Source organism: Leopardus geoffroyi, chromosome B4 (genome assembly GCF_018350155.1).
Source record: "Leopardus geoffroyi isolate Oge1 chromosome B4, O.geoffroyi_Oge1_pat1.0, whole genome shotgun sequence".
Classification (NCBI taxonomy): Eukaryota; Metazoa; Chordata; class Mammalia; order Carnivora; family Felidae; genus Leopardus; species Leopardus geoffroyi.
Window position 1 is genome coordinate 49,373,654 of NC_059341.1, and position 27,019 is coordinate 49,400,672.

The following is a 27,019-nucleotide window of genomic DNA, read 5'->3' on the forward strand; positions in this document are numbered from 1 at the left end:
CATAATCCACAAGGGCCGCCAGGTCCAGGTTCCGAGAAGGGCAGTCACAGTTTTCGCACTCAGCAAACTCCGCCCAAGGACAAGACCGGTTTCGGCTGGTCAAAGCTGGGAACTGGAGACGCCAAGGCAAAGTCTAGAGCTTCTCTAGGCGCCGTACGTGGCCGGTGCGGGACCAGGGTCACGTGCCCAACGTGTGCTGGTCTAGCGCCTGCGCACTGCTGCCCTATTAGCTCTTCCACGGGGCAAACTTGCCTTCTTGCTAGATCGTCACTTCCGACGGACGCTTGACGTCATTGGTATCGTCACTTCCTGCCGGTACCGGTGTGGACCGTGCGGGTCTTGGCCGCGGGTTCTCCGGTTTTCCCCCTCCCCTACTTTCCTCCCTCCCTCCCTTTCCCTCCCTGGCCGCTGTCGGTCGCCCGTCGCAGACACCCTGGCCCATCCCCAAACCCTTTCCTGACCTCGCTGCTACCCGATTGGCCTCTTTTTCCTGTTTCTCGGCCCATCCCCAGTCCCCAGTGTCAGGGCGGGGGCCTTGAGCCAGAGGCTCTGCGGCAGAGGAAAGAAAAGAGCAGACGACCCTCGGCTCCGCAGCCGGATCGCTCGGTTCGCCGCCGCCATGGCAATGAGGCAGACTCCGCTCACCTGCTCGGGCCACACGCGGCCTGTGGTTGATTTGGCCTTCAGTGGCATCACGCCCTATGGCTATTTCTTAATCAGCGCTTGCAAAGGTGAGCAGGGCCCCTGGATCCAGATCCCTGACGGCTAGGACTGGCTCCAAAGGTATTCCCCAGTGCCGAAGGGAGATCTCAGCCTTTGAGATTGAGGCCAACATGGTCTGATGGGGAAAATAGGGATTCGTAGTTGGAGCCAAGAGAGGCTTTTCTGATCCTCTGGTGAGGCCAAGTATTGCCCTTCCCTCGTCTAGGCCTCTCATTTTACTTTTATTGCTATTTCTGGAGCATCCGGACTGTACGCTTGCGTAGGCGCCCCGGCCATCAAATACTGTAAATAATCTTTCAAGGATTTGGGGAATGAAGAAACTAGGCCAAGCTAAGTAATACCTTTCGTTATTTTACAGAGACTTGTCATTCCTGTTATTATTTCATTGGACATTCCTTTGTGGTATTAGTCCCGTTCTTCAATTGGAAACTGAGATTTAGGTTAAGACGTTTGTCCAAAGTAAGACCGAAATCTACATTATTTTGACATAGATCAGTATTCTTCCTACCGAATTACAGACGCTTCAGTGAGCATGTCTGGCTCAGCTCTTCAGTTAATTTAGTTCTGGACGTTTCATAGTGACCTCAGTGAATGAGAATAGTTAAACAATAAAAGCAGTGTTCCACTTTGTTATTGAACACAATCACTTTATGTTCGAGTCTTAGATTTTAAGTAATCTGAACTTCGAAATAACATGCTTTTTTAAATGTGTTTTAGACGGGAAGCCTATGCTACGTCAGGGAGATACAGGAGACTGGATTGGAACATTTTTGGGTCATAAGGGTGCTGTTTGGGGTGCCACATTGAATAAGGATGCCACCAAAGCAGCTACAGCAGCTGCGGATTTCACTGCGTAAGTATAGCCGAAACAGCCAGTTTTGGAGATCTCCGTGGATTGTGTTAATGGAAGTACTCAAAACTTCAACCTCAGTTATTCATAAAACTCTGACTCAGTGCCTATCAGATAGAGCACATGATGTTTGATCTCACTAAACCTCTAGTCCTTTCTGCTGCTTTTTCTTCAGTGGTTCTCACCAATTTTCAGAGACTTTAAATGACTTATTGTCTATGTCTGGATTAGGACCCAGGAACCTGCATTGTTAACAAGCACTTTAGATAACGAGTCTTGGGGGGTCGTGCTTACAAATGCTGCACTACATGTGCTTTCTGAGTGATATTGCACACTTCTGTGGCTTCCTAGTGCTGATGGCCTGGATTTTTAGCCCCATCTCATTCTCTGTTTTTGTTAACTGGCTTTACACGTATTTAAAACTTCCAAACTCCATTGCTTTTTATTTTCTAAGTTTTTTAAGGTTGAAATTTAAATCATTCTTGATTTCTTCCTTACGTCCACATTATCATCGTTTTTTTTTTTTTTAATTTTTTTTAACGTTTATTTATTTTTGAGACAGAGGGAGACAGAGCATGAATGGGGGAGGGTCAGAGAGAGGGAGACACAGAATCTGAAACAGGCTCCAGGCTCTGAGCTGTCAGCACAGAGCCCGATGCGGGGCTCAAACTCACGGACCGGACCAGGAGATCATGACCTGAGCCGAAGTTGGCTGCTTAACCGACTGAGCCACCCAGGCGCCCCTCATCATTGTTAATTCTATAGCAGCATATCTCCTGGCTATGATGTTTTTATGCCCCTACCACTAGTAGCTTTCCTTTCTTTTTATCTTCCATAATATTCCTAAAAACAGATTTCATCATGTCACTTCTCTAATGATCTTCCTTCTTCCCTCTGCAGTTTCGGTGGTTCGTGACCTTGCATGTACCCAAGGGAACTTTAAATTATTCAGATGTGGGGCGCCTGGGTAGCGCAGTCGGTTAAGCGTCCGACTTCAGCCAGGTCACCATCTCGCGGTCCGTGAGTTCGAGCCCCGCGTCAGGCTCTGGGCTGATGGCTCAGAGCCTGGAGCCTGTTTCCGATTCTGTGTCTCCCTCTCTCTCTGCCCCTCCCCCGTTCATGCTCTGTCTCTCTCTGTCCCAAAAATAAATGTTGAAAAAAAAAAATTATTCAGATGTATGTGTCTGGGAAATTCTGATTTAATTGACCTGGAGATGGGGCCCCCACATCCCCCAGCATCAGTTTTTGGTTCTGATGTCCAGCCTTAGAACCACTGGCTTAAAGGTTAAATTTCAGTTGTTGCCAGCTTACACTTTGGCCTCATCTTCGTTTATCAACCTCTCTGGCACTGCATACTATATGCCTTGTGGTCTAGTTACACTAAACTTACTGTCACCGAAATACATCTTACCTATTTTGGTTTTTGGCCTTTGCATATGTTAGAGTGACTTGTAAAGACCCACTTTTCCCTTCTGGACACTTTCATTTTTTTATATAGTCTTGGTATTCTAGTTTCTGATTGTGTTTATGACTTAACAGACACTTAAATGTGTAAACTGATGAAGGCAATGTCAAGAGCAATTGTATGGTAGTAGACTTTGTTACACTCAACTCTGGAAAGTAAAAGTAGTCTCCTTCCTTCCTTCCTTCCTCTGTCTTAATTCTATGTTAGGAGTATTTATAAAAAATAAAGACAGATTGTAGTAGTAGATATGTGACTATGCCTTTGTTGAAACGTGTAGATTTCTATGCCACAGAATGAATTCTACTGTATGTAAAATTAAATAAATTACAGTTTTTAAAACAAGGTGAGGGAGATAATAGTGCTTATCCGGGATTAAATTTGAGATGGTGAGAGCAGTAACAAAAGTTATAAATGTCAGCCTGAACTTTTGTCTGTACTTCAATGAATAGATTTCTATTACGTCTTTATGCGTAACTGTTACAAGGCTTTGTGCTGTGCCTTGTTGTGATTGTATGTAATCCTGATAAAATAAGGCGCTGTTGATTTTATATAAATCCTGTAATGTCAACAGCTTCAGGTCAAATGTTACTGTAGATGTGAGCATGCATACTTGTAACATGTCCTTCCCATTCACCTTTTTTTATTTAATTTGGTAAAAGTGATTCTCAGACGGAAGACTTCTGGAGTGCAGTCAGGTGAACGTGCCCATTCATTCCTTCTTGGGCTCACACTGTTCCCAGTATTAAAACTTCTGGCACTTTTATAGCACATAATTGATTTATGTGTTGTTGCTTCTTAAAGTCAGGGGTTATGTCTTATATTTTGTATATCCCCTGGCTTGTTCAGTACTTAGTATTTGTTGCATAAATAACTTGAGGAAGTTTTCTAAAGTAGACGGTAAAGAATGGGTTAATCACAGATCTTGGTTTTGCTTCTGTAATACTTGTGTCTGATTGCCAAGAGGTTAGCTTTTTTTTTTTTCCGCTTCAACTCCTCCAGAGTTTTTTGCTCAGTCTAGTAGGAACATTGTCATTGGGAATGAAAGTCATTGATTTTATAACAGAGGTAGAAAACTGAGGTTTTTTTTTTTTTTTTTTTTTTTTTTATTTAAAAAAAAATTTTTTTTTCAACGTTTATTTATTTTTGGGACAGAGAGAGATAGAGCATGAATGGGGGAGGGGCAGAGAGAGAGGGAGACACAGAGTCAGAAACAGGCTCCAGGCTCTGAGCCATCAGCCCAGAGCCCGACGCGGGGCTCGAACTCACGGACCGCGAGATCGTGACCTGGCTGAAGTCAGACGCTTAACCGACGGCGCCACCCAGGCACCCCAAAACTGAGGTTTTCAACTCTAGTAGACTTCAGACATTTGGGATGTGGATTTTAAAAATGTCATTGTTGAAACTAGCTCCCAGTCTGCTGTAATAAGTGAATAGTTAATAAAGTGGTATTTTAAACATAATTAAGTTTGTAGGCTCCTGGCTGGCTTAGTCGGTTGGGCGTCTGCTCTTGGTTTCAGCTAAGGTCATGATCTTAGGGTTGTGGGAGCATGGAGCCTACTTGAGATTCTCTCTCTCTCTCTCTCTCTCTCTCTCTCTCTCTCTTCCCCCCCTTCTCTCTCTCTACTTCTCTCCCTCTCTCTCACTCTCCTTCCCTCCCTCCCTCGCACCCTCCTGCCCCTCCCCCTCTCAGGCAAGCTTGCACAGTCTCTCTCTCTCTCTCAAATTAAAAAAATACAATGAAGTTTTAAGTGGAACAAGATGTTAGACACTGCAAACATTAGCATTAAACAAGCTTTTGAATTGCAATTCTTAAAGGATACATTTTTGTTAACCTCAATTCTGGGCCCTGTCAGTGTTAATTAGTGAGCAAAATGTTTTGTCACCTCCTGCTTGATGGGCTTGCTCTGATCTTTAAGAGACTTGTGCAAAAGTTGTTGGGAAGGATGCCTGTCTCTGTAAAATCTGTGAAGAGCCTTCGTTTGTGCATTTGACCAAATTATAATACCAGTCCTTGGGAAGATAAAGAGCTAGATAGAAATTACTGTTCATGCGATAACGCCTCTGAAATGGAGAGTGAAAAAGGCGTGAAAAAATATGGCACTTTAACTACTTAGTCTTGGAAAGAGTAGTCAGGATTTTATCTTGCTGCCAGAGGAACAATTATCTTTATTTAGGTCACTTATAGAGCATTAATAACCCAAATCACACATTTGAGGACGTGTCTGTGGATAGGTATTCAGTGTTGTTTTTGTGCTTAACATTTCAAGTCTCAATGTCCGTGTTTACAAGTAGCATGAAAAGTATGAACCGGATTCTGTAATTGAATCCTGCTTCCGGCATTTAGTAGTTCTGTGACCTTGGGAATTTATTTAACCTCTTTTTTCTCAGTGTTGTCATCTATAAAGATGAGAATAGGGGCGCCTGGGTGGCGCCGTCGGTTAAGCGACTTCAGCCAGGTCACGATCTTGCGGTCCGTGAGTTCGAGCCCCGCGTCAGGCTCTGGGCTGATGGCTCAGAGCCTGGAGCCTGTTTCCGATTCTGTGTCTCCCTCTCTCTCTGCCCCTCCCCCGTTCATGCTCTGTCTCTGTCCCAAAAATAAATAAACGTTGAAAAAAATTTAAAAAAAAAAAAGATGAGAATAGTAATAATGCTTGTCTCCTATGTCAGTTGTGAATATTAAATGAGTTAAAATGTTTCTAATATTTAGAACATTGTCTAAAATTGAATGAGTATGTAAGTGTTGCATGTGTAAGGTAGCAGTGATAGCTACCATTCCCACTAGACCAAAATCATATGTACAATTTTGGAACTTCTTTGGCTAAAGCCATGAAATTATTTGGTTTTGTGCAAAAGGGTTGAATAGATTTAAATATTAAATGCTTTTGGTTTTGTTCTCCCCCCCCCCCCCCCCCTTTAAGGCTTTTAGGTGCCATGATAGAGTGGGAAAGATATAAGCATTCGCTTTGGTGAGGGCTGAGTTCATGTGCTAGCCGTGCTGTGTATTTCCAGTTTGATCATGGGTTGCTTCTTAAAACTTTGGCTTTCGTATCTGTAAGATGGGTGTAAGACCACATGGTTTTGGGGAGGATTAGAGAGATCTTTCTCCATTTACATCCTTGGAGTTTAGCACAGCGCCTGTTGCCTAGTAGATGCTTCAATAAATAGTAGTTGAGTCTTACCCCTTACTTGTTCAGTGTCTGTCTTGGAGGAGTAGGAGCCTTGTGTATAATCTCTTTTAATGATTTGCATGGGACTTGCTGTTACGGAACCTGATCCAGCTAAAGAATAGCTTCCCCCACTTACCTGATTAATCATAGTTGGTATAAATAAGTTTTGGGAAGCACTCACCCTTCCTATGTTTCTCATAAAATTCATTAATGTCATGTGTATCTAGAGGTGTATTTTGTTCTTGTGGAGAAAATGTATTCAGCAGAGCTGGTCTGTGGGTCAGTTTGGAATGCTATCTTGAGATAATTCGGGCAGTTGAGTCAGGTGATAAGTACACTATTTCCTGAAACTCCATCCTCTTTATATCTTTTAATTCATGAAGCTAATGTAAGCTTTACTTCCCGTGATCCTCTTCTTAGCATCTCCACTTTCCTCTTAAAATCATTTGGACAGGGTGCCTAAAGTGGAGAAGGTTACTGTGCTCTGTTCCAGAGGGTGATTAAATGGATCTGGAGTTAGGCCCAGAAATCCATAGGTAAACAGAGTATGGTCAGTTTTCTCGCTTGTAAAAGACAATAGAAAGATGGATTTTTCTCTGAATAAGGTTGCCAATACATTGAAGGTGGAATTATCTCCTTTTTGATGACTTGGTCATGTTAAGATAGCTGGGCAGTTTTTTCCACCTAAAATAACTTAATGTTTTTTGTTGTTAAACTTTAAGCAACCCCTCTTTTGAGACTTATGGTAAGTCTGTTCCAAGGGTAAGAAAAGTATTGAATAGATAACATTATTATATGCACGAAACAGGGGATGTAAGGTGAAACAGGGGATGTAAGTTGAGGGAGATGACGGGTACTTCATGAGTTGTGCAGAAAGTAAATGCTGCATGATTAGCTGATGAAAGGGTATTGTTTTAATGATCCTTCACTGCCTTCATTTGAGCCCCTCAGCCAGCTAGTTAATATCAGTTTCATGTCTGGTGATTGAAAAATACATTAGAAAACATTTAGGTTATTCTAGATTATTTTTAGGGCTATAAACCCTTTTTAGGGGTGTTACTGTGAATAGTGGAAATATGCCAAAGTTAGTAGAAGTGATTATTAGAACACACTGTCAGAAGGGGTCATCTTCAATTTTAGTAGTGTTTCTAAATAGGATGGAAAAGACTATAGATATGTTGGCACCCTGGGTGCTGCTGCTTTGGTCGTGCTTCCCCCACACCCTCCACTCTGCCCCCCACTGTATATGGTTCCCTTTATTTTTAAAAATAAATGTCAGTTACATTAAAATGAAAATCTTTATGGAGCATAGTTTGTTCACTCTTAACAGTTCTTTTCCCAGTAAGCAAGGTTTTCTTGTTTATCTTTCAATAATCACTTCTGATAGAAAATGAGTTTTTTTCTTCTCTAAGCTTTCTTATTTGGGGAACCTCTTTTTTTTTTTTTTTTTTTAATTTTTTTTTTAACGTTTATTTTTGAGACAGAGCATGAACGGGGGAGGGGCAGAGAGAGAGGGAGACACAGAATCGGAAGCAGGCTCCAGGCTCTGAGCCATCAGCCCAGAGCCCGACGTGGGGCTCGAACCCACAGACCGCGAGATTGTGACCTGAGCTGAAGTCGGACGCTTAACCAACTGAGCCACCCAGGCACCCTGGGGAACCTCTTATAGTGTGCATACATACGTATATATTTGTATAGACACACAACCACACATATACTTTGGGTTGGAGTGGGTCAGGGAAACAGGCAGTTGAGAGATTAAAAATCCTGTTTTAGCATTATATAATCAAAGGCTGATACTTTGGGGGAAGTTAATTGGACTAGAATTTGAGAATTTAAGAGTCAACTTTGAGGAAGAGAGAATATTTTCTTCTCTACTGTCTTGATATAAAATTTTATGTGGCCTTTTCATTCTTCTGCAAATTTTTTCTAGGATTTTTTGTTTTTCACTTGTTTGTTTTGCACGTAAGTAAGACTAGTGACTAGAGAAACAAATTGGAAAGATGAAACTTAAAATTGGTTAAAATGTTTTGTAGTCTTGCTAAAAGGATATTATGGCTGTAGGCTAAAGGTAAGGATGGGTTGGTTCATGGATATCATTTACTTAAATTTGTAGATCTTTTTCATTGTCAAAATTAGATTTGCTACGTGGCTTCTACAGGTATATTTTTCTTTAGAATCATTTAAAATATTTAATCAAATGAACTCTTAACAGTGAGGGATACTAAAGATAATGAGAGGTACGTAATAACATTTATATAACATTTCATGTATCTAACTTACTTGGTAATCATCAAAATTACCATTATATTTCTCTTCTAATTTCATTCTTTTTACTTTTAGCAAAGTGTGGGATGCTGTCTCAGGAGATGAATTGATGACGCTGGCTCATAAACACATTGTCAAGACTGTGGATTTTACGCAGGTATCAGAAATAGAATTTATTTTAGGGAGTGAAATTGCTGTTACTATAGGATGTAGTGACGGTTGTATACTTGATTGGTTTGTATATTTGGGGCGATATTAGGTGTATATTGCCTTATATTTGATAATATAATTGCATATTACGCTATAGAGATTTATTTATTTATTTGGTTAATCCTGAGATACCCTGGAACTCTTGGCTGAGTTCTCCGTCGGTAGCAACAAATATCTAAAATGTGCCAATAATGTTTCCTAACTACTTTCAGAAGGGAGAGGATAAAGTTGAGATCACCAAAGAAGTGTTTCTTAGTGGGGAGGGGAGCAGGATCAAGGCAGATGGAGAAGATTCATGTGGTAGGTGGTGTAATACATTTGAACTGGAGAAGCTTAAAGGGTTTTACGAAATTTAGGCAATTACGAAAAGGATAAATGTTCTACTGTATCTTCTCAGAATTGGTACGTTTTACGTCTCTTTATGATGCCTGCGAACTTTATTTCAAGGTTATTTATTTTTGAGAGAGAGTGTGAGCAGGGGAGGGGCAGAGGAGAGGGAGACACAGGATCCAAAGCACGCTCCAGGCTCTGAGCTGTCAGCACGGAGCCTGATGTGGGGCTCAATTTTATGAACCCTGAGATCGTGACCTGAGCTGAAGTCAAATGTTCAACCAACTGAGCCACCCAGGCGCCCCTGATGTCGGTGAACTTTATTTAGATTTTAGTTGGTGTTGAAGAAGTTTCAGAAAGATATAGCTGTTAAAATGGCTAATCTGTTAACATTTTCCTTGTGTGTGTTTTCAGGATAGTAATTACTTATTAACCGGGGGACAGGATAAACTGTTACGCATATATGATTTGAACAAACCTGAAGCAGGTAAGCATAATTTATACCTGTATTACATTTTATTTTTATTTAAATAAGTTTTCTTGATTAAAAAGAATCATGTTCAGTGCTCAAATTTGGAAATTAAAGATAGTCACAAAGAAAAAAATGAAAACATAATTCGTAATCCAGTATTAATCATTGTTAATATCTTTAGTTTTTGGTTCATATTCTTCCAGGTTTTTTTTTCTATGCAAATCTCTTTTTTATAATGTCCATTTATTTGCTACATTGTACTTGTATCTTTTTCTTACAACCTAAAATCTTATTTTGCTAAATTTTTATCATACTAAGTTTAAAAAGGTGCATAACATTGTTACTACTTTTTGGTAAGAATGAGTGGTTATCTGTAGGAGGTAAGAAGGGTGCGAGTTCTTAGTGTGTACATATATTCAGATTTTTGAACCATGTGAATGTATTAATAGGATTTTAAAATTTTTTTTTGAATTTAAAAAAATTTTTAAAATTGCAATTCACAATTTTTTCATGTTTTGAAATAGTCTATCCACTGTTTTTAATGACTGTATCATTTTCATCCTGTGGATAAGTGGATTAAAAAATCTCTTACTATGTGACCTGTTTGGGCTACTGACAGATATTAGATATCATAAGTAGTGTTATGCTTGGGGTGCCTGGGCCGTTCAGTTGGCTGGGCATCCAACTTTGGCTCAGGTCATGATCTCACCGTCTGTGAGTTTGAGCCCTGCATCGGGTTCTGTGCCAAAAGCTTGGAGCCTGGAGCCTGCCTCAGATTCTGTGTCTCCCTCTCTCTCTGCCCCTTCCCTGCTCGTGCTCTGTTTCTCTCTCGCTCTCAAAAATGAGATAAAAACATTAAAAAAAATCTTTTTATAAGTAGTGTTATGCTTAACATCCTTTTAATTGCAAATATTTCCGCAATTATTTCTGTAGAATAACTACATAGAAATAGAATTGTGGGGACAAAAAAGAGGTATACTTGGAAACTGTTGGTAGGAATTACTAAAGTGTGTTCTACAGAAGTGTAAAAAATATATCTATAGTTAACCTGTTCTAGCAAACACTGATAACTAACTGTATCTTTCTCAATTCAATAGAAGAAAAATGTTTCTATGGTATTAATGTAAACTTGAAAAAAATTATTCATGAGATTAAATAACTATTGAGTGCCATTTTAATGTATTTGTTGGTGAATAGCCTGTTCGTACTTTTTGCCAATTTATCTGTTGTGGTGTTCATCTTTTTTTATTGGTTTTAAGGTTCTTTATTGTATTCTAATTCGTTGCTTACTTTTACATTTTTTTTAAAAGTTAATTTATTTTGAGAGAGAGAGAGAATTCCAGGTAGGTTCTGCACTGTCAGTGTTGTAGAGCCCATTGTGGGGCTGGAACTCAGCAAACCATGAAATCATGATCTGAATCAAAGTAGGAAACTTAACAGACTAAGGCACCCAGGTGCCCCTTAAATTTTATTAGTTAAGGTTTATGGTATAGGGGTGTCTGGGTGGCTCAGTTAGTTGAGATTTTGGCTCAGGTCATGATCCCAGGGTTGTGGAATCAAGCCCTGCATCAGGCTCCATGCTGAGTGTGGAGCCTATTTGAGATTCTGTCTCTCCCTCTACCCCTCTCCCCTGCTCCTGCATGCATGCTCTCTCTCTTTTCCTCTCTCTCTCTCTCTCAAATAAATAGGTTTATGGTATACACATTGTAAAGTTTTTGGTGGTGAAATTTATCATTTCCCTAATGAATTCTCTATTGCATAGAAGTTGTAAAAGATACCTTTTCTTTTCTGGTACAGATATTCATTTTGTAGTAGTCTATTTTGTAGTAGTTTAATGCTTTTCTAGCCACATTATATATATTTCAAAAGCTATGAAATTATGATGAACAAGATTTTGTTTTATATAAGTTAGTATCTTAAATTTTGTATCATGGGTATTTGTTATTTATTCATAAATCTGTGAACTTCCGAAGTTCGTGTGAAAGTCAAAGCTACATTGGATATTAAGTAATTATTCTCAAGATACTCTCTTGAGAATACTAAAAGTATTTTTAAGGTGACCAAACAGACTACGTTTATAGGTGATTCTTCATTAGCATCTGGAAGTATTTCTCTTCATTCTCTTTGATAACTTGAAGCCAAAACATAGCAAAGTATTTGGACCTCTTGTAATCAGCGTGTCTATCTGACTCTGCGAGGTAGTTCAGGCCTTTGGTGGATATTTTTCATCTTTTACCTTTTTCAAAGCTGATTTTTGAAAGTGGTTCTTGCACTGTACTGGCAAATAACAGCAATTAACTGAAGTTTTACTGTATGTCAGACACCGGGTTAGAAGCTTCAGATGAATATTCTCATTTGGTCCTTATACTCAAATTATGAGGTACAGTAACTGTCGTTATCCCATCATACAGATGAAGAAATGAAAGGGTTAAGTAACCGTTACTTCGACAGATTAAGTAACTTGCCCCAAATCAAAGTAGTGTTGACTAGCTTTGCCTCCAGCATGTTTTTGTCCAAAGATAACACTGAGTAGTTTTGTTTTTGTTTTTGTTTTTGTTTTGTTGTTGTTTTTTAATCTTTTGAAGGGAAAGTCTCCCAATGGAGACAGGTTCCTATTTTTTGGGTGCTTTGCTCTCAGCGTAGAAATATTCTTGGGAGGGGCACATGGGTGGCTCAGGTCATGATCTCATGGTTCCTGAGTTCAAACTCTTGCATCAGGCTCTGCACTGACAGTGTGGAGCCTGCTTGGGATTCTCTCTCTCCCTCTCTCTCAAAATAAATTTAAAAAAAAAAATATTCTTGGGAATTGCCACATTGCTTTTTATTCTCCTTTTCTTCTGTCAGCCTCTATTTCCCTCTTTTTTCCTGTTAGTTACTACCAACAGTGACTTGGATGAAGGTCCCAGTGTTAGTGATGATGTTGGATTAGCTTCTTTTATTTCATTGTGGTACAGTAATGGTAATGCTTTTGAAAGCAGAAAGTAGCCTGGAGGGAGTGATATATTCAGTCCCAAGTGAGGATAAATAACAGCATAGTTCTTGGGTTCTTTGTTATGCGAATAAATTTTCCATCCAGTGCAGAAAAACTAAATGTATTCTTTTGTAAACAGTAACTTTGCATTGTGTTGGGCTTTGAAAAGTTGGCAGTCTTACTTAAAATTTATTTTTTCTTTTCTTTTTACATATTTAATTGTTTCAATGTTGCTCAGTTAAGAAAATGAAATATTAACAATTTTAAATTGTTTTACCTTAAGAACCTAAGGAAATCAGTGGTCACACTTCTGGTATTAAAAAAGCTTTATGGTGCAGTGAGGATAAACAGATTCTTTCAGCTGATGATAAAACTGTCCGGTAAGTAATTTTTCTTTAATAATTTAAAACTTAAGCTGTACATAGATAACATTTTTCTGGAGCTGTCTGTTTACTATTATAAACCTAGAGCAGAATCCACAAGACAATTAAAACTACTGATATCTTTATTAGCATGTACTCTTAACCTGTGTCAATGGACAGGCTAGGTGTAGGGAGTCCATGAAAGTCCTGAAATTCTATACACAATTCTTTGTGCTGATTGTTTTCTCCTGTAGTAATATATAATAGCTGTCATCATATTCACAGAGTATAAGAACCATTATTTAGAGTGACACTAGAATGGCAAAATTAAGATTTATATGTCTTAACAGTGTAATTTTGCTAAATTGCTTGGGAGGTATGTGTAAGTGTTAAAGTTGACCTCACCAACCAGATACCAAGTAATTTATCATTGTATAGGAACCCAAACATTCTCTGTATCATCTATAATTTGTGAATTGGAATGAAGGTTGTTGTACTACAATTGTGATTATTCTCTCATTTATTAATCTGTAGGTATAATTGGGAATTACGCACTTTTCTTAAATGAGTAAATACCACTGTTTTCCTCTTCCTTTTTTGCAGCCTTTGGGATCATGCTACTATGACAGAAGTGAAGTCTCTAAATTTTAATATGTCTGTTAGCAGTATGGAATATATTCCTGAGGGAGAGATCTTGGTAATAACTTATGGACGATCTATTGCTTTTCATAGTGCAGTAAGGTATGTCCAAGAAATACTTTAATTTTTCTTTCTTTTCTTTTCTTTTCTGTCTTTTTTTTTTTTTTTTTTTTTTTTTGGTAACTTAAAAATTAGAAGGCAAATGTGAAAGGTATTTAACTCTTTACAAAACAAATCTTAGCCTATACTACATAATATGAGAGGAAATATTTCCATACCATTAACAGTATGTTTCTTAAGAATTTGGAATATTGATGAATTAATCATATTAATTTCCAGATATTTAGGACATTGGTAAAATTTAACAACTTTTAAATGATAATTTTCTTAAAAGGATTGCTAGACTGGTGCTATAATTAACATTCATTACTGTATAAAACCACTGTGATCTTGATTCTCTTATTAATTTTCCCTTTAAAATTTTAGAGAAACTGTTTTTTTTTTTTTTTTCTCTGAAGTTTGTGTAGACCTAGTGATGTTTTCCAAAAACAGACCTCTTTTTTTTTTGTGACCATAAATATGGTTAATACCTCTGTTGTAAATTTGGGAAATAGAAAAAAAAATTTACCCACAGTTCTTCAACTACAGATGCCAGAATGTTAATGGTAGTTTTATTTTCTGTTTTAGTCTTTTATAACATTATATGTGTGTGTTCATGTGGGCATTTTTCTTTAGTTACTAGGGTCCTATGAGTGTAATTCAGATTTTTTATTTTAAATTATTCTTAGCTATTAAAAATTGTTTGAGGGGCGCCTGGGTGGCGCAGTCGGTTAAGCGTCCGACTTCAGCCAGGTCACGATCTCGCGGTCTGTGAGTTCGAGCCCCGCGTCAGGCTCTGGGCTGATGGCTCAGAGCCTGGAGCCTGTTTCAGATTCTGTGTCTCCCTCTCCCTCTGCCCCTCCCCCGTTCATGCTCTGTCTCTCTCTGTCCCAAAAATAAATAAACGTTGAAAAAAAAAAATTAAAAAAATTGTTTGAAAATATTTTTGGTAGGTGTATTACATAATAGGTGTTAATCATGTGTCAGTTTCCCTGTTTTAACGCTGCAGTGATTTATGGTACATCTCTGCTATTTCCTTGTAAGAGAAACCTGAGTATTTCCTTATATGAATTAGCAGTTCAAAGGGTAGGAAAGTTCTTTGTAGGGGCGGCTGGGTGGCTCAGTCAGTTAAGTGTCCAACTCAATTTCAGCTCAGGTCCTAATCTCTTGGTTTGAGTTCAAGCCCCCTATTTGGGCTCTGTACTGACAGCACAAAACCTGCTTGGGATTCTCTTTCTCTTTCTCTGTCTTTGCTCCTACCTACTTGTTCTCTTTCCCAAAATAAATAAATAAAAACTTTGATAAGTAAGTAAATAAATAAAGTTCTTTGCATACATGATTTCTGTAAAGATTATACCACATTATGCTCCAACCAGCAGTCTTTTACCTTTTGTCAGAAGGGCCACTTGCACAGTTGAGCTTTACTGAAGGGCAAAAGGAAAGAGGAGGTAGTAAAAACGGAGAAAAGCAGTTAAGAATGTAAAGGAGTTCATGCACCCACAGTGAAGTGGTAGTAATAGAATGCAGTTGCCCAGAGCCATTAATTTGTATGACTGTGTTCATTGGTCCCTTGTGGATTTAGGCAGCACATAGCCCTGCTTAGATCAGCACCTCGGATCCTGTTTCAGTGGCAGAGGTTTGCTGGCCTACTGAACGTTCTACCATTCAAGGCAGAAGGTTGCTCTTCAGTGATCCTGCACCAGTCATGACTAGCTTGAATTTCTGTATGTAGTGTGTGATGATGGGAATAGGGTGGTGGCATTTCGGAGCAGGAATGCTCTTGATGTTTTATGTTGGAGCCTTTCAGGACTTTTAGGATTAGACTGGAAAAGAGCCAATGTCCAAACTCATTGATACTCAGGTGAAGCTGTTGTTGTGCATTGATTTTTATTATATAGCTGTAGTTTTAAATTTGGTTATTCTTTTGAAGCTTGATATTAAAAACTGAGCCATCTTTAGCAGTTTTATATTTTTATGGCACTGAAGGTTTTTTGTTGCAGAAGCTCATACATTTTCAGCAATTGAGAATAATGTACAAATAATCCATTATGTTAATTACTTACTGTAAAACCTTTTTCTGTTTACAAAGATAATGCATGGTTATCATGGAAAAATCAAACAATACAGAATTACATTTTGTTCAGTGTAAAAATCCAAATAGATTAGCCATGCTGTTTTAATTAGCTAACAGTCATTTCCAAGAAGGCATTCGCTGCCCAAAGTGCCTTGTATTTCTGGTATGAGCTCCGCTTGGGCATAGTATCTTTCTGAACTTTTTTTGCTAATATTATTTAGAGGTTTGTTGTTTTTTTTTTTAACATCTCTATTTATGTTTGACTAAATGAAGATGTAATTATTCCTTGTGTTTCAGAAATTAGGAACAGTTTAAAAGAAACTGAATTATTTTTTGGTATTATTATGCAGTAGTCAACGTTTATAAATATTATTTAAATTATTTTCCAGTTTGGACCCAATTAAATCCTTTGAAGCTCCTGCAACCATCAATTCTGCATCTCTTCATCCTGAGAAAGAATTTCTTGTTGCAGGTGGTGAAGACTTTAAACTTTATAAGTATGATTATAATAGTGGAGAAGAATTAGGTGAGTTGTCCTTTTTTTCTTCCCTTAAAATGATGTGTTTACATTTGTCAAATGCTAGGTTTTAGTAATTAACACCTCAGTTAGGAAATTTTATGGCTAACTAAAGCTTGCTATTTCCAAGCGAAAAAATAAAGGACTTTTTCCCATTTTTGGTAGAAGTATTTGTAGAACTACAAACAAAGTATGCTGAACTCTCAATTTTACCTTTTCCTTTTAACCTAAGTTCATTGTATTCTGATATTCTATACAGTAGTGCAGTATATTTATCTGAGGATACAACAAGGCAGTCTTATATCAAAATTCCATTAAGCAGCTGTAAGGGTATTTGTTCTTTGTGAAGTATAGTGCTAGTATGTAGCCCGTCTACCTGGCTCCTCTGTTTTGCCAGCTTAAGAATCTCTAAGCTTTGTAGAGAATAGTGGGGGGGGGGAGGGGGGGGGACAGCTGTGACCTATTATAGGGATACCTTTGGGATCTGAATTGGAGGAGATTTTGGGGTTTTTTTGGAGTCTGACTTTTGCTTCCATTTTCATAATAATAGTCCTTAGTAAAGGAGGGGGAGGGACATGTAAAGTTAATTTGAAGTTGACATACATCCTAACTTTACATTTATCTAGGTTTAATAATCATTTATCTAGGTTTACATTTATTAAACTGATAAGAACAGATACTACACTTGATCTTAGCCAAAAGGCTGAGAAGTGATCTTGGTTTACATTTATGTAGGTATTTCATAATCATTGCTCTCAGTATCTACTTTTAGCCTTCCCAAAATAGTTTTTGCTTTTTGAACTAGTATGTTTAGTTTTTATAATCCCTTTTTCCATAAGCTGCTACTTTATTTCTTCTAACTCTCCTGCTTTACCACCCAATGATATTAAGCTTGTTAGAATTATACACGAGAGCAAAAGACAACATTATGTTTTGTTTCTTTGGGAAAGCTAATGGATTTGGGTTGGATAAATGGAAGTTTGGTGAAGGGACCATATAATTGCTTATGGTTCACTCTTTATTATTTGAGTATAAATGACTTTTAAATAAGAGATTCTTTTATTCTTAAAGTAATCTCTACACTCAAAGTGGGGCTTGAATTTATGACCCCAAGATCGTGAGTCATGTGCTCTACCAACTGAGCCAGCCAGATGCCCCAACTAAGATTCTTTTTTTCATTATCTTTATTTAATGTCAGTTTCCAAGGTTTCAGAATGTTTTGGCCATGTATTTTATTCTTTTTGAAAAAGAAGTAAATTATTTGCCTGAGATCTGAGGTCACAGTTAGTGAACTCTGGACCTTTGACCCAGCTATTCTCATTACAAACCTCTCATTCTTTCTACTCTCATGAAAACTTTTCTCTTGTGATAATACTCTCATGATATTCTCTGGTTGGACAGAGATGGGGGAAGATGAGGGTCCTTGAGTTGAATGGATGGAGACAGAACAGGAGCATTGGTCTGATAAAGACTTTGAAAACTAATAAGATGACTAGCATTTAGAAAGTAGATGAGAAAAGTTCATAAATAAGGATATGATTTAAACAGAACAGCACCACTACTGCTCTGTACATTTTCTCATTAAATTCCACAGATTAAAATATTTAAGGATCAGCATTGAGCTTGTATCTTAATGTTCTGTGTGACAGAATGAATAGTAGAATCCAGATAGTCTGGTAGGAAATTAAGAGGCAACGTGTATAAAAGAGCTCCATCTGGTGGCTCTCCGTAGTCATAATAGGAATTGGTTCCCTGGTAAATAGGCAGTGAGTTTAGGATGTGGAAATTGGGATTGAACTGAGACTTTAGACCTGTTTTCTGTAGAATTTACTCCCTTCCTTCATCCTTATCGGGACATGAAGCCTCATTTTTTTTTTTTTTTTTTTTTTTTGAGGGATAATACGAAACCGTAATGTGCGCTAAAATTCGAAGAGGGTAATTTTACCAAGAAATGGTAGACATTATGTACCACTTTGTGAGAAGAATCACTTTGATTTTTGAAAAATGTTTTTTTTTAATTTATTTTAGAGGGAGAGAGAGAGTGGGAGTGGGGAAGGGTCAGAGAGAGAGGGAGACACAGAATCTGAAGCAGGCTCCAGGCTCTGCTCTGTCAGCACAGAGCCTGACGTGGGGCTCGAACTCACAAACCGTGAGATATGACCTGAGCTGAAGTCAGATGCTTAACTGACTGAGCCACCCAGGTGCCCTTCATTTTTTTTTTATTTTTTTATTTTTATTTATTTTTGAGAGAGAGAGAGAGAGACAGAGCATGACCAGGGAAGGGGCGAGAGAGGGGGAGACACAGAATCTGAAACAGGCCCCAAGCTCCGAGCTGTCAGTACAGAGCTCAGACTTATGAACCATGAGATCATGACTTGAGCTAATGTTGGACGTTTAACCAACTGAGTCAACCAGGCGACCCAGAATCACTTCATTTTTTTTAGTGAGGTTTAGCTCTTTGAATTTCGACTTGAGAATTTTGCATCTTCCCAATAATAAAAGACAGTATTTTCTTTAGTGTATCAATACTTAGTCACTATTTAAGTCTTAAATTATCTAATAGCCCTTCTCCTCTTTTTCAGAATCCTACAAAGGACACTTTGGTCCTATTCACTGTGTGAGATTTAGTCCTGATGGAGAACTTTATGCCAGTGGTTCTGAAGATGGAACATTGAGACTATGGCAGACTGTGGTAGGAAAAACATACGGCCTTTGGAAATGTGTGCTTCCTGGTAAGAATTTGTATTCAAAGTTATCAAGTTTATGGGGCCCCCGGCTGGCTCACTTGGTGGAGCATGTGAATCTTAATCTAGGGGTTGGAAGTTGAAGCCCTGTGTTAGTAGAGTTTACTTTAAAAAGCCCACAAAGTTATCAAGTTAAACTTCATAATTTTGTGTCATTTTTCATCACTAGTTTTATTTCTATGTTTCTGTCGCCTATAGATTTTAAATTCTATAATATGGTTGAAGCAGAGAAGCCCATGATTATAAATTGGCTACTGTGTTATTTTGTTTGGTTAAATTTTTTTGTTGTGTTTTTTGTTCTTTTGTTTGTTTTTACACTTGATCATTTGGTGAATGGAATGGACCTAATTCAAATTTTGCTAGAGGGCAGTATAAAGAATTTATAAGTAAATGTATTTAATCTCTGAATGGTATTACTCACAGATCCTTATTAATAAGGTAGACATGTTTTTAATAAAAATACTTAGTTATTGATCCCAAAATAGTTGTAGTGTGAACTTAAAAGCGAACTCTGAGGAGACACATAATATTTTAGAATTTTAATTATTGGGGCGCCTGGGTGGCTCAGTCGGTTAAGCGGCCGACTTCGGCTCAGGTCACGATCTCGCACTCTGTGAGTTCGAGCCCTGCGTCGGGCTCTGTGCTGACAGCTCAGAGCCTGGAGCCTGTTTCAGATTCTGTGTCTCCCTCTCTCTCTGACCCTCCCCCGTTCATGCTCTGTCTCTCCCTGTCTCAAAAATAAATAAACGTTAAAAAAAAAAAAAAGTTAAAAAAAAAAAAAGAATTTTAATTATTAAGAAAGAGGTTCCTATGTTGTAGCTCGTTGCTTAGAATAATGTGTACTCTTCTTTAAATACTGGAAGTTATTGGAAGTTATTCACATAATCATGAAGTGCTTTTCTTTCCATAGAAGAAGATAGCAGTGAGCTGGCAAAGCCAAAGATCAGTTTTCCAGAGACAACAGAAGAGGAGCTAGGTAAGTACTGATGAATGAACTTTCGTTGAGTCCTGGGGGATGTAAATGAAAGGGTTAGATGAGTTTTATTGATTGACAAAGGACACTTATTAAATATGGACATACTTAAGTAATGGAAAGTTTATTATATGTATGTAATTTTATACACATGTTCATAAAACAAATATTTAAGTATCTATAACATAGTGGTAGGCATGGAGATGTAGTGTGGATTCGAGGTGGTTCCTCTTATAGTGGGAGTCTAGCTTACGAGGCAGTTGCTAAAATAAAAATACAAGCTGTTGCAGTTGTAATTGTTTTCTAACATTTATTACGGACATACTACTTCCCAAGTGCTGCTTCCCAAATGTAGAATTACAGATTGGAAGGTATGCTGATCATAAAGTATTGTTTGATTTTGAATAAATAAAGGAGGCGGCCAGGTCTTCCAAAGATAAGACTTTAATTCAGTGTTTACTCAATAGTTGGAGTCACTGAAAGTAGTAGCCCAGCAGAGGGTCCCCTGGGAAGTTAAGTTACAGTGTAAGAGTGTAATGGGTGAAATACATGAACTCTTTCTTCATTGCATTTTCAGTGACATGAGTGTAGTCATTAATGGTTTGTGCCCTTGTTCTCTTTTGCCTTGCCTCACCAGCACACTTACCAAAAAAATTTTCATTCCTTTATTACACAGAAATGTGGTTAACACAGAAATTTACACAGAAATTTTCTTTATTAAGTTGACTAATATGGGGTGTTTTTCATTGTTATTTTTTTCATTGCAGAAGAAATTGCTTCAGAGAACTCCGATTCCATCTATAGTTCAACTCCTGAAGTTAAGGCCTGAGCATTGGGCATATGCTGCAGATAATGTACAACTTATGGACTAAAACAAGCAAGCAGAGAAAAGCATCAGCCTCCCGGAGTTACTCTCTGCTTAAGGCAAACATGAGCAGTAAATTATGGGGAATATGACTTAGCTCCAGTGCTGGAACTAACTTGGTGTTTGTTACCTGTACATGAAAACGCAAGAGTATCACATGAAGGCAGGTGGAAGTAGGCTCTTGTGGTATGATGGCCTGTTGTCTTTTTAATGAGTATGTGCAAGCCAACATCCAATTTCTCTTATTATAATTAGATTTCTTGTAGCCGTTTATGTTATTATGGAGAAGAAAAATATATTGGCCTATTTTTCTGACGTTTCCCTTAAAAGCAGAAAGCCTTTTTTTTTTTTCCTTTTGCTTTAGTTGTAAAGAAGAGGGAATTCATGATAAAGTAACTGGTTTGATTTCTCTTTCATTGTACACTGCTTCTGAACATCTAATTGTTTTAGTTGTCTAAATAAAATGCCTCTAAACAAAACAATGTTTGTTTCTTGGGAGATTTGAGTTTATAAATGGAAGTTGCCAGAAAGCTTTTCTACATCATAACTATATCAAAAAGACAATGTGGTTAAAGAATTTGTAGTAAACATGTTGTTTCCTGAATTTGAAATTATTTGTACTAAATTTTTAAAATTTCCATGTTTTTTGCTGGGTTTGCATTTACCTTCCTTCTTCCTCCTTTGGATGGAAATGCTTGACTTGCTTTTTAAAAGAAATTCAGAATAATGACTTATTTAAATGATATATACTAGTTTTAAGAAAAAAATAGTAAATCAAAATTGGCGGAAAGCAGGAAAATCACTTAAAATCTCACCATCCCCCCAAAATCTGTTAAAATTTACTGAGCGTTAATGCGCATTTGTGTACCTATATGTGTATATACAGATAGCAAATATTTTATAAACGTGGGATAATTGTACACCTGCAATGTTTATTTTACTTTAAGTTCAGATGGCATTCAAAAAGCCTTTTTACCAACCTTACAATAAAATGGGTCAACTGGATTTAGACTTGTACTTATTTTTTTAAATATGAGGAGTCTGTTAAACCAGTAATTTGGAAAATACTTTAGACCAATGAATAACATCGCTGCCAAATTGCTTTTTCTCTCCGTATTCATCTTGTGAATGACCCTTGATAACTTTCCTTAAAAGAAATAACCAACCAGAGAATACGTTTGGGGGGATTTGTGGTATTCAGAGGAAAGCCCTGTAGGCCATGACAGCCTCTGAAGGCCAAGAGAGGCATGGCACGGGGAGAGCCTCTGATAATCCCCACGGTCTCAGGATGGTGGTTTGTGACCGCTTGTTCCGTGCCTGCTTCTCCGCTCAGCTGCAGCAATATTATCAATGTACCGTGGGTTGCTTAGACTCTAGTCAGAGTCTGACTTACCTTAAATAAGTTGAGATTTATAGGTGTCAGATTGGAATCATGAAATTTATGAGTCAAGGGGATTTCTTCTTAGGGGTTAGAAAAATCTAAAGACAGTAACACAGATACATGCTTCCACATCATTGGGTGGCATATAGCTTGGAATCTATAAGTTGTTTCGAGCTAAGTTTGTAAGTTGAAGGATTTCAGGCGTGAAGTTCTGTCATACCATGCCTTATAATTCTTTTGTAACTAGGTTATTCATGTTGGTCAGATTTCTGGTTGACCGAGTTGAATAAAGTGTCAAGTTCTTAAGCTTTTAGCATGTTTTTACATACTGGTTACTCAGGTAAGTCATTTAAGTTGTCAGCTTTTGCCAGATTAATGTTGCTTTTGATAGCTACTTTTGTTTTTATTTTGTTTTTCTGTATTTTTAAAGAGGTTTTTAAATTTATTTTAAAAAATGTTTTTAATGTTTATTTTTGAGAGAGACAAAGTGTGAGCCAGGGAGGGGCAGAGAGAGAGGGAGACACAGAATCTGAAACAGGCTCCAGGCTCTGAGCTGTCAGCACAGAACCCGATGAGGGCTGAACTCATGGACCATGAGATCATGACCTGAGCTGAAGTCAGATGCTCAACTGACTGAGCCACCCAGGTGCCCCAGAGTTTTTAAAAATTTTAAGTCATCTCTATACCTAACATGAGGCTCAAACCTACAGCCCCGAGATCAAGAGTGTCATGTTCCATCAACTGAGCCAGCCAGGCACCCACTGCTTTTGTTTTTAATAAGAAAAGGCATGTTTTCAGAGACTTGACTTTTTAATTCTTAAGGCTAACCTTGTTTTTCTTTGTAGTCATATATACTGACTATACAGATCAGGCTGTGGAAACAACCAGTTTGGTATCCTTTGTGTATTGATTTTCTATTGCTGCTGTAATGCTGTAATAAATTACCACAGATTTGTGGCTTAAAATGATACAAATTTGTCTTGAAGTTAAGGAGGTCAAAAATCCAGAATGAGTCTCACTGATCTAAAAATCCACATGTTGGCAGGGTTGCATTCCTTCTGAAGACTCCAGGGGGGCATCTGTTTCCTTGCATTTTCCTGCTTCTAGAAGCTGCTGACCTTGGGTCATCATCCTTTCATCTGTCTTCAATGCCAGCAGTGTAATCTTCAAATCTCAGATTCTCCTGTCACTGTCCTTCACTTAAAAGGACATGTGTGACTACATTGGACCTTTGTGGATAATTTCCCCAGTTCAATACCCTTAATGACCTCTACAAACTCTTTTTTGCCATGTAAGGTCATATTTACAGGTTCCAGGAATTTGGACATGGACATCTTTTGGACTGGAGCAGGGGGTGGGGGTGCATGGCCATCTTTTGGAGGCCATTAGTCTGCCTACCACACTTTGTAATGGTAGAATCTTCTAGTAGAATTAACTTAAGCAAAAAGTTCGAGAATATATCTTATTTAAGTTGCACTTGTCAAAGTCTTCAGTGTTTGTCATGGTTCTAACCTAGGCACTTTTCTGTCCTCATTTTACTAAACTTTCAGCAGATTCAATAGTTGTCTACTTCATTGTTTTTGAAACACTTTTTTTCCCCACTGTCTATGAAACCACACTCCTGATTTTCCTTCTACTTTTCCAACTGCTCATATAGTTGCCAAATCTTCCTTTTCTCACCTTTGGTCTGGGCTGTACTTCCTAGCTCTGCCTCTCCAAAGGGGCACAAAAAGTATCATCCATATGGCATTCAGTATTTTCTGATATCTTCTAAATTTGTATATCCGGCCTGCCTCCCTGAGCACCAGAGTGTTGCACCTTCACCTTTATAAGTATTACAGACCTACCTAACTAAAACAAATCTTACTGTTTCAACCAAACTGGTTGCTCTCAGCACTCAGCTACTTATTTCCATTACCAGCTCTACCGGCACTACCTAACATTTGCCTAAACTAAAGACGTCCTGGAGCCCATTCTCCCATCCCCATTTCTAACCTCTACGCAAGTCCTGTGGGCTCTTCTGAATCTGTACCTTGCCTCTTCTCCACTGTTAGTCTTCTAGGCCAGGCTCTATTTCTCGCTTGCCTATTATGGAGCCTCTCTGCCCCTGCCTCCCCCACCCTGCCCTCATCCCATCCATCCTCAACATGGCAGGAAAGGTGATTACTTTAGGATTTGAAGAGACCACGGACTGCCTTATTTAAATCCATAGTGGCCTCCCACTTTACCAATTTTTTATTATGATCAGACTTCTGCCTTCTTGTGACCTTTTCATATTTCCTTTGCTTACGCTGCTGTGGCCATGGTGGTTTTGTTTCTATCTCAAGGCCTTTTCGCTTGGCTTGCTATATCTGCTGCTTGGTCCGCTCTTAACCTAAATATTTGCAAGGCTAACCCTTTCTTGTGATTCAGGTCTCAAGTCCTGTATCCCTTCTGTTGTCACTTATTTTGCTTTTCTTTTTTCTTCTTTTTCTTTTTTTATTTTTAAATTTACATCCAAGTTATATTTTGCTTTTTTATTCATAGTCCTTACACTATCTGAAATTATCTTGAGTCTTTTTCATCTTCAACAATACTATCTTTTTTTGCCTAGAAAAGAGGCTGGTATACTAGCAAGTGTTCAAAAGGTGTTGAGGGGCACCTGGGTGGCTTAGTCGGTTAAGTGTCTGACTCTTGACTTTGGCTCAGGTCATTATCTCACAGTTTGTGAGTTTGAGCCCAGCATCAGGCTCTGTGCTGACAGCGTGGAACCTGCTTGGGATTTTCTCTCTCTCTCTCTCTCTCTCTCTCTCTCTCTCTCTCTTTCTCTCCTTTTCTGATGGCGCTCTCCTCCCTCTCTCTCAAAATATATAAATAAATAAATACGTTGTTGAAACAAGGCCCTAAATTAGCACCAAATTTATCAGACCAGGAAGATAATTTTCTGGTTATCCCCCATGTAGCAGATCATCCCGTTCACGGAAGAATCTGACATGGAGCGGTCCCCTCAAAGCCCTTGCCCATGTACAGCCAAAGGCAACCTGAGGCCCAATTACCTAGGAGCAGTCCAGCTTATAGGATAGTCTCATCTCCACCTACTGTTTCCCATTCCATTCTTCCCATGGAGCCTCCTGTCTATGTCCTAATGGGCAGTAGGTCATAGTGATTGAATTCCCACCTAGTTTTTAGTAACTTCACTTCTGAATCCTTACTTCTCAGTTTTGGTATCATCCAGAGGTTTCTTGCAAGAAACCAGAATTGAGTGTGGTCAGTAAATTGTCTTGAGGCTTTGTCCTACCAGTAAATTAAGTTCAACACATTCTTTTTCAGGCTGTGAAATAGTATGGTAAGTATGTACCATAATTCATAATGACAAGACATTTTTAGTAGTTCAAATTCATGGTATTATTAATTGAGCTGTCTTTTCTTCTTTGAGGCTAAGGGCAGGGGGGTTGAGGTAGAGAGATGTAATTTTCCAGAAGGAGCAACAACAAAATGAGAGTTGGAAAATGCAGACGGGGAAAATATTTCTGTAGTAGCTACCTATGTTTTACACAAGGAGGATTAATATTTTGAAACAAAAAGTGATTCTCACTGGGTTACCATATACATTACTGTACATGTTGGTTCTTATACTAGGGGAATTCTTAGGTAAAAATAATTACTGGAACAAGAGCATTCTCAGGAGTTTTAGCTTTTCTTTGTTTATCTATAGGAATGCACCATTGCCAGTGAGATAGTGTCACCTACAACAGTGTGACTATAGATCGATAAAGTTCCTGAAGAAACAAAGGAGGCATCTAACAAAAGTACCTGTGGAAATAAGGCCAAAGCCTATTATCATTAGCCATGATAGCCAATACTTTATAGGTTGAGTCACCTTATATAATTAATGAGAGAAAAGAACTTAGGCAGAATATATCCATAACCCAATGAAGATAGTATCCCTATTTTATATACGGAAAACCTGACTTTCAGAGGTTAAATGGCCGATCTAATGAGTTTGGGTTCAACAAGATAGTAGGAACAGTATGTGTGTGGTCTGTAGGCAGGGGAAGGGCAGAAGGAGAGGGAGAAGGAGAATACTCATTTATTTTTTACTTTAGAGAGAGAGCATGAGCAAGGGAAAGGGGCAGAGGGAGAGAGAGAGAGAGAGAAAATCCGAAGCAGGCTCCATGCTGAGGGTGAAGCCTGACATGGGGCTTGATCCCACGATCCTGAGATCATGACCTGAGCAGAAGTCAAGAGTCTGACACTCAGTCAAGAGTCTGACTGAGCCACCCAGGTGCCCCTATTGCCTGGGTTTTAAATCATCCTCCAGCACATAAACTAATTTCTCTGTGCCTTAGTTTCTTTATCTGTAAAAGAAATTGATAGTTCACACATACATCTTTTTGGAAATATCTAACAGGTTTGGTTTTTTTTTCTGAAATCTTGAATAATGTAAAGAACTTAACTCATAGGAAGCACTTAGTATTAGCTAGTATTATAGATTTATTCTACCAATGATTCTCTAACTTTGGGATTTTGTGGACCAATAAAGAAAAAGGAGGGGTGAGGGGCAAGATAGGATGGTTTGCTTTTAGTCTTGCCAAGTGAGGCTGTTAAATTTTTTCTTTCTACCACTGCAGTCTTCATAAAAGAGACATTTTTACAAATCCAAGTTGGTAGTAAAGACCTAGTATCAGAATAAAGAACTGTTATTAAATGGAATAAATTTATCTTCTATAAAAGACTCAACATACTTATTTCTTTTATTTCACCATGAAATAGGAATTAGATGTTCTATAAGTGTCCCTTCAGTTCTGAAACATTTCGATTCTGCCATTCCTACTCTTGTCTGGTCCTCCTTGCTTCTATATCTTTCCTCTTTTGATTTAGAAAATCTGGTTACAATCCATATATTCCAAGTGAATATTTACCTAAGGAA

The 27,019-nt window shown here is 38.3% G+C and overlaps 1 protein-coding gene and 1 pseudogene across 2 annotated transcripts; one reads left to right on the forward strand and one right to left on the reverse strand.

Annotated features, from left to right (window-relative positions):
• Positions 1-266: 266 nt before the first annotated feature.
• LOC123589930 (serine/threonine kinase receptor associated protein) lies at positions 267-21,734 on the forward strand. 2 transcript variants are annotated; one of them, XM_045462583.1, is made up of 10 exons: positions 267-731; positions 1,441-1,576; positions 8,549-8,630; positions 9,428-9,500; positions 12,740-12,836; positions 13,422-13,559; positions 16,020-16,156; positions 18,730-18,879; positions 19,802-19,867; positions 20,632-21,734. In XM_045462583.1, the coding sequence occupies exons 1-10, from the start codon at positions 620-622 to the stop codon at positions 20,691-20,693; spliced, it is 1,053 nt and encodes a 350-aa protein (XP_045318539.1). In that variant the 5' UTR covers positions 267-619; the 3' UTR covers positions 20,694-21,734. The 2 variants fall into 2 exon arrangements, with proteins under 2 accessions (XP_045318539.1, XP_045318540.1); XM_045462584.1 differs by having other exon boundaries at positions 285-731; positions 19,805-19,867.
• LOC123592359 lies at positions 16,737-16,862 on the reverse strand (annotated as a pseudogene).
• Positions 21,735-27,019: the final 5,285 nt, after the last annotated feature.

Coding starts and splice junctions, on each gene's coding strand:
- LOC123589930 (XM_045462583.1), top strand. CDS start 620: ATGGCAATGAGGCAGACTCCGCTCACCTGCTCGGGCCACACGCGGCCT. Junction 9,501..12,739: donor TTTGAACAAACCTGAAGCAG/GTAAGCATAATT, acceptor TTTTACCTTAAG/AACCTAAGGAAATCAGTGGT. Junction 16,157..18,729: donor TAATAGTGGAGAAGAATTAG/GTGAGTTGTCCT, acceptor CCTCTTTTTCAG/AATCCTACAAAGGACACTTT.